The sequence below is a fragment of the Asterias amurensis genome, chromosome 8 (assembly GCF_032118995.1).
Source record: "Asterias amurensis chromosome 8, ASM3211899v1".
Classification (NCBI taxonomy): domain Eukaryota; kingdom Metazoa; phylum Echinodermata; class Asteroidea; order Forcipulatida; family Asteriidae; genus Asterias; species Asterias amurensis.
This window is the reverse complement of record NC_092655.1, coordinates 19,722,977-19,730,712: the sequence shown is the minus strand read 5'-3', so window position 1 is coordinate 19,730,712 and position 7,736 is coordinate 19,722,977. Positions and strand designations below refer to the sequence as shown.

The 7,736-nt window shown below is 39.7% G+C and overlaps 1 protein-coding gene across 1 annotated transcript in view; it reads right to left on the bottom strand.

Moving 5' to 3' along the window:
• Window positions 1-129: 129 nt before the first annotated feature.
• LOC139940321 (uncharacterized) overlaps window positions 130-7,736 on the bottom strand; it is a 39,609-nt gene continuing 32,002 nt past the window's right edge. The window contains exons 21-25 of the mRNA XM_071936524.1: window positions 7,526-7,648; window positions 5,860-5,973; window positions 2,589-2,759; window positions 1,999-2,168; window positions 130-1,221 (exon numbers count right to left, since the gene is read on the bottom strand). Of these exons, the coding sequence (XP_071792625.1) occupies window positions 847-1,221; window positions 1,999-2,168; window positions 2,589-2,759; window positions 5,860-5,973; window positions 7,526-7,648 (953 nt within the window). The 3' untranslated portion in view covers window positions 130-846. The remainder of the gene's footprint in view (window positions 1,222-1,998; window positions 2,169-2,588; window positions 2,760-5,859; window positions 5,974-7,525; window positions 7,649-7,736) is intronic.

The following is a 7,736-nucleotide window of genomic DNA, read 5'->3' as shown; positions in this document are numbered from 1 at the left end:
TAATTTAGAACCCAATCATGAACTCTGTGTCAAAATCAACTTTTTACATAACCTGTTTCGGTACGGAGTTGGCACTTAAAAAAAAAGCAGCATTTTAAAATCAATCCATAAATTAAAGAACATCTCTTTACTACATATCAAAATAACCATTAACTTAATTTTGAGTAATGCCACATAAAAAAATAAGAATTACAAAATCTCCACAAAAAGCTGTCCTGACGCTTTCAGGGCACAAAACAGAAAATTCTCCGTAGAGGGCGCTTTTGATGTGCACTAAAGACACAAAATCTACAACTATCATGGATCTTCCAGTAATGTGTTGTTCCATAAAGGGCGCTTTTTATGTGCACTAAAGACGCAAAATCTACAACCATCATGGAATGGATCTTCCAGTAATGCGTTGTTCGAATCATGGAAACCAGACCTGAGCCTATAGAAAAAAAACAATTTTGAATTTCCTGATTCAAAGCTTTGCCCAGCAGTCCTCAACGTAAATAATCTTAAAACCATCAAAATCATCTGAAGAAATGCCTGGTCCTGCAGCCAATTTCACGAAACGCTAGGATTAATCTTATCTCGTGTTAGGACGAGTAACTCATCCCAACTTAGGATGGGCTCAATGCGTCCTATTATCTATAGATACGGAACTTAACTCGTCGTAAATCCTAAGATTAAACCTAAGTTAGGAAGAGTTTTGTGAAATCGACGACGGGGTTTATAAACTGAAGCTTTCTCTACCTCTGAGTTCGTCAAAATCGTCTTGAGATAAGTTCTGATCTACCGATCCAATGCTTCACTCTCCAGAAAATCTTGAGTCAGAATTTCTTATCTTGTGAATTACCTGGTTCAGTCTCCTAGGTTGGCGATTTCCATCTCCATCTCGGCCAGCTGGCGTCGCTGCGCCTCTATCTTCGCCTCTAACTCTTTCTTCTTGCGCTCTGTCTCTCGCCTCTTGGCCTCTGCTAATGGGTCATGGGTCGTGACCTTTGGTGATGCTACAGAGCTCAAGAACTTTGGTGATGCTCCAGGAGTTACAACTTTTGGTGTTATGAACTGCGGTGACGCTTTAGGTGCAACCTTTGGTGATGCTCCAGGGGTCATGACCTTTGGTGATGCTCCGGGGGTCATGACCTTTGACGGACCATTGGGGGTACGAGACCGGGCACCGAGTTGGTCTGGGCTGCTTGCTGGTTTTGCATCTTTCAGATACGCAGCGACAATCTGGAATAAACAAATTAAATAAGAATTTCTTCATCAATTTAAATCAAAACTTCACCTCGGGGTATAAATGGACACCTGCAAAGGTAGTGGTTAATAATGTGTTTGAAAGAGCCTATGGAGCGCCAAGGCAGCTCAAAGCTGTATACTCCCCAGGGAGCTGAGAAAGATTAAAGGAATGTTATTGGCCCAGTGCCTAGAACACTATCATGAACACTTAGTGCATTGATACGTTATTGTATACATGCGCTATAAAAGAACTAGTTATTAATAAGGAAAGGGGATGAGGTAAATACGTAAAGGCCAGTTAATCAGACATTACCAGGGCTCAAGTTTAGGGCAAAACCACAAGACCGCAGGGTACAAGCCCTGCATGTGTTCTTTCCGAATTTTACACCAAATATTCTCATCATTTCCACCATGTCAGAAGTTGTTTACAATACCAGAATCTTATTGAGACTTTATTGAGACTTCTATACAGTCCAACATGTACACATGTTTTTTTTTGTACAAGCACGATAATAGATTTAAATATCTATGTCTTACGGATAAGTATTCTTTAGGATAAGGCCTACTCAACATTTTAAATAAATTTATCAGACTCGAGTCATTTTTATGACAAAAAATTTATCGTGTCAAAGATATTACACAATTCAAAGAAACAAGAGGGCTGGACTTGACGTATTTATAGTTCTGGCATGTCTGGTGCGAAAAATCACTCAATTGAACTTTGTCCAAAAATTATGAGGTTGAATGCCACACTTGAAGTATGTTGCTCACTTGATTTATGTTTTTGCCTGATTCTGGCTCAACCAACTGCACCAGTGACGTCCCATCTGCTGTCAACTCCTGAAGGGTGGCACGCAAAATTGGAGAACTCTCATCGCTCAGCTGCTCCTGAAGAAACTTCTTGGTGTTTTCATCCGAAGAACTAGCACCCAACGGAACCCCTGTGGAAAAAACAGCAAGACAAGATGAGATTAGTTTATCTATCATTTGAAACCACAGTGGGTGATATTGAATGGACAGACAGTAGGAGGGTTGACTGTGTACTATGCAGATACATTCACCACATGATATCAATGTGCAGGCTGGCTTAGTTTATCATTTTAATCCAGTGGATGATATTGATTGGCCAGACAGTAGGAGGGTTGACTGTGTACTGTGCACTGTGTAGATGCATTCACAAAAAGATATGAAATTTGCAGGCTGGCATAGTTTGTACATATTCAAAACAACATCTGATGGTATTGAATGGTCAGACAGTAGGAGGGTTGACTGTGTGTTGTGTAGATGCATTCACCACATATCATATTACAGGCTGCCACAGTTTATCTATCAATAAAAATAAGGAAAAACTATCAACTCACCACTTAGTCCGCACTTGATCGCGTAAATGGGTAATTCGGCGAAAACCTCCGGGGCGGCGTGCATTTGAGACCATGGCAACGGCTCCATGTTTCCAAAGTCAATATACCTCACCAAGGCCTTCTGGGATGACTTCTTGATCTTGATGACGTCGCCGCGGTACCAGTAACTATCTATAAATAATAGAATCAAAAATATTCATTCAGCGACCATCTTGGTTGGGTTCCATGTGTGACCAGTGCTATCATACATGTAGTACTAATTCACAGTTAAAGGGATGCTGCAGTGAATTCAAATAAAACAGTTAATTTTGCTGTCAGGTACCAGGCCACACAGTGCACACGTCTCTATATGCACACAGCCAGGGGGCCCGACGGCTCGGGTTACCGACATGCCGTCGTCACGTTTATGCAAATGAAGGCTCCCTTTTAGGGGCGGGGTGGGTTCCCCTAATCTCTTGAAAACCATTTTTAAAATACTTGCGCATTTAATAAAACAAAACAAAAAATATTTCAGGTTTAAAAGGTCATGTTTAATCGTTTAAATGAATAAAAAAAACACTGCAGCCACCCTTTAAGTCAGAGGGGCCCGCCTACTCCTTTGCAGCCTTGGTTTCACCACATATTTTGTTGGAGGTCAAAACATAACAGTCTCCTGACGATGACTAGAGCAAGCCAGTCGAAACATTGAGACCAATTCAAGAATTAACTTCGCGGTAGTACAGTTAATCATGATCCTATTAGCTCAAGTAGTAGTCCAGTCTATTTCTATACCATACGCCCAGGTAAAAGTTAAAAAGCAGGACAGTTCTTTTCAGAACTGAGAAGTCTCCCGAACATCCGAAAACAATCTACTCCGCAGTGGTACAACTAAGCAAGACAGTTCTCTAAGAACAAACTCTACCTGGCAAGTAGATACACACATAGTGTTACTGCAAACCAAATATATATTGATACCTCACCATGCAATGCCTCAAATCCTATATAACATGTTTAAAACCATAACCTAATCAATAGTTATTTTTTTTCATAATAAGGGGCAAAAAACTGAAAATTACAAAGGTAAGCAAATGATAAACCATCAAAGGGTGTGAACATCATTGAAAAGATTGAAAAAAGTTCACAGATTGGTACTTAGACTGTAAACAATTACTGCGGTAAAAAACTTCCCTTGAAATGCCATACTTTTTATGAGTTAAAAACTCGATAATTGAAAACTGAAAACACGTTTTTCTTCACTACTTTTCAAGTGACTCCCATGACGGATTGAGCTTATACTTTCACAGGTTTATTTCATGCATATCTTAGAAAACACAAACATGGGTGAGAGTTAGTGCTGGGCGAATAGTGAAATTTTGTTATTCGGATACCGCTGGCCAACTATCCGAAATTAACCGGATATTCGAATAGTTTTTTTGTTTGTTTTTTTGCCTCTAGAGGGCGCTGTTCGTTTGTGAATGAGATCTTATGGGCGGATTGATATTAGTTTTAGACAGTGTCACTCGGTTCATTCATAAAAATGACCGGATCTAATTTTGATCGTGATTGACTCTACGTGAAGGAAAACTTTTGTAATCTTTGAACAAATTACGTCAGAAATGTCATTGTTTTAACTCTTCACGGAGGTAAGCATAGTTAAATACTTAATATATGCTGTTTCATGCTGTCTTAATAGAAGTTTCATAAGGATTCAGACAAAACATTCATATCAGTTGTCGCCCGACGTCCGCGGATATTCGGATATTAAAGAATATCCGGTTACTCGGTTGTAATTACAGAATTATCCGGTTTGTAAATAGGTATTCGCGCCCTATGCGGATATCCGATTAAGAAAAAAAAGGCATTCGCGGTTACGGATAGGAAAACCTATTCGCCATTAACCGGATATTCAAATAATTCGCCCAGGCCTAGTGAGAGTTTCACCGTGTGGTGGTCAGTGCCTATTGGTGCCGACCACCAAAACTACAACCCTGTGGATACTGCACCCGATTTCACGAAACGCTAGGATTAATCCTAACTCGAGTTAGGACGGATAACCAGTCCTAACTTAGCATGGGTTCAATGTGTCCTAACGTATTAAGCATACCGAACTGAACATGTCCCAAGTCCTAGGATTAATCATAAGTTAGGATGAGTTTGGCGAAATCAATGACTGGTCAATGTTGTCTGCATGTTTCTTATAACGGATGTGGTAAACCTTTATGAAAAAAAACCTAAACTCTGAGCACAAAGCGCAAAAGCATATAAGCTCAAAAACTTGCGATCATGGAGCCCAATATTAACATTTATTTTTAGGTTTAAAAGCCCCACTCTGCAATTTGGGGCGTTTTTATGGTAATATCTCCATTTCTTAAAATGGAGGGATAACAAAAAATGAAATTTCCTCTTTTAAAGGCAGTGGACAATATTGGTAATTCCTCAAAATAATTATTAGCGTAAAACCTTATTTGGTGACGAGTAATGGGGAGAGTTATATGACGTTGTGAGAAACGGCTCCCTCTGAAGTACCATAGTTTTTTGAGAAAGAAGGAATTTTCCACAAGTTTGATTTCGAGACCTCAGATTTAGAATTTGAGGTCTTGAAATCAATCATCTGAAAGCACACAACTTTGTGTGACAAGGGTGTTTTTTCTTTCATTATCTCGCAACTTCGATGACCGATTGAGCTCAAATTTTCACAGGTTGGTTATTTTATGCATATGGTGAGATACCGCAAGTGAGAAGACTGGTCTTTGACAATTACCAATAGTGTCCAGTGTCTTTAAAGGGTAAAAACAAAACAAAATCCTGAAAATCAAAGAAATCACATTCCTGCATTGTGAAGAGACAGTTCAAGTTTTTAATCAACAAGAAAAATCGGTTTGGTGAACACAAGTGATTGCGACTCCGATGACCCATTGAGCTTTTAAGTATTAAAATACTTCCACAGGTTTGTCCGTTTCTTGACATTTGACCTAGGTGGTCGAAAAACAATAGGCTTCTAGAGATCCCAAAACAAACTCACAAATCAAGTTTGGAGTTGATGGGAGTTGATATGGCCAGTCCTTGTGCCACAGCACCTTGTAAACCATTACATGGTGCTAAGGATTAGGTCTCATAGTTCAAACTTAGTCCCACTCACCTTGCAGTAAAAATACCTGGCGCTTTGTAACCTTTGCCAAAAGGCGCGTTACAAATACGGTTATTATTACTACTATTATTATTATTATTTGAATCGTGGACGGAAATGTTCGATGGCTTTGAAATTTACAAGAAAGAAAATTGAAAAGTTCACCTGTGAATTTAGCGAGGCATAGATCTCCAATGGCTGGTTGGTATGGTGGGGTGTCTGATGGCAGTTTGGACGCGTAATCTTGAATGTCGTTCATCAACGCCAAAAGCTTCTCATCTTGTAGGGGTGAAAAAGAAAAGAAAAAATCGATGTGAATAATTACTGGGCAACCCTGCTCTAAAATTGCAATGGTCGTTGGTTCAAATCTGACTCAAGTAATGTGCCTGTGATTTGTTTCACAGGACTCAAGAAAGGACCAAACTCGAGATAGGTTTTTTAATTTTTTTTTTTTTGCAAGTTGCCAGACACACAAGGCCTGAAGGCCACTTCAAGGTGAGGGCTACAAATACTTTGTCCAGAGGCCGTTGCCACCTACTCATGGGGCTGAAACAGGGTTACCCCTTTTACAGTCCAAACGGATGTAGGCTTGGGTATCATCAGTCCGAAGCCTGGCCGGCAGAGCAGAAAGCACTACCTCCCTAATTGTATGTAGCAAGTGTCGCGACCGAGATTCCAACCCACACTCTGCTGATCAAAACAGCAGAGCTTGAATCCGGTGCGCTTAACCAGTCGGCCATGACACAGTGCTAACACACATTGGTGTACAGGTAAAAACAAAATTTAATATCATTATCCCTGGTGCAAGTTTAACATCTATAAAAAAATATATATAAAAGAATTCAGAAAAATTAAGTCAAAGTAAGAACGGTAGAAACATTCTCATTGGATCAGATGAAAGTATTCAAGCTTGTGCTCATGAACTGTTCTATTGGACAGGCATGATTAGGCCTGGGCAAATTATTTGAATATCCGGTTAATGGCGAATAGGTTTTCCTATCCGTTACCGCGAATGCCTTTTTTTCTTAACCGGATGTCCGCAATGGGCGCGAATACCTATTTATAAACCGGAACGTTCTGTAATTACAACCAAGTAACCGGGTATTCTTTAATATCCGAAAATCCGCGGACGTCGGGCGACAACTGATAGGAATGTTTTGTCTGAATCCTTATGAAACTTTTATTAAGACAGCATAAAAACAACATACATTAAGTATTTAACTATGCTCACCTCCGTGAAGAGTGAAAACAATGACATTTCTGACGTAATTTGTTCAAAGATTACAAAAGTTTTCCTTCACGTAGAGTCAATCACGATCACAAGAAAAAGCAAATCGCCATCTTTAAAATAGATCCGGTTATTTTTATGAATGAACCGAGTGACACTGTCTAAAACTAATTATCAATCCGCCCATAAGATCTCATTCACACATGAACAGCGCCCTCTAGGTGCAAAAAAACTATTTGAATATCCGGTTAATTTCGGATAGTTGGCCAGCGGTATCCGAATAACAAAATTTCACTATTCGCCCAGTACTAGGCATGATATTTGGTCCTTGGAAAAAAGTAGGAACATTTTTGAGTGAGAACAAGGTCTTAACTACACACTTTTCAGGCCTTATTAATCACTACTTACCCCCCCCCCCCCCCCCCCGAGGGCAAAACAATTGGAAAAAAGATTGAAGTAGAAGCAATTTCATGCCTGGGTGCTTCGGCATAATGATTGGGTCAAGCGGAACATTCTGGCGGTCCAATGGAGAACGTTCTTTTAAGCCTTGAACGTGCCAATCATTTAAGACACTCCCTTGGTGTTAAAATCAGAACTACTTACTCTCTTCTTGGATGCACATCTGGCAATAAAACTCCAGAGGGCTCACAACCTCATTCACGATGACGTTAACGGCAGAACTTGGTAGAACCATCTTCTTCAGAGATGAACACAAAATAACCCCATCTGTAAAAAAAATAAAATAAAGACGTTGGCGCACTATTAAATAGATGAAATTAAAATATGTTTTATTTGCGTGCACGAAACAGGCTCA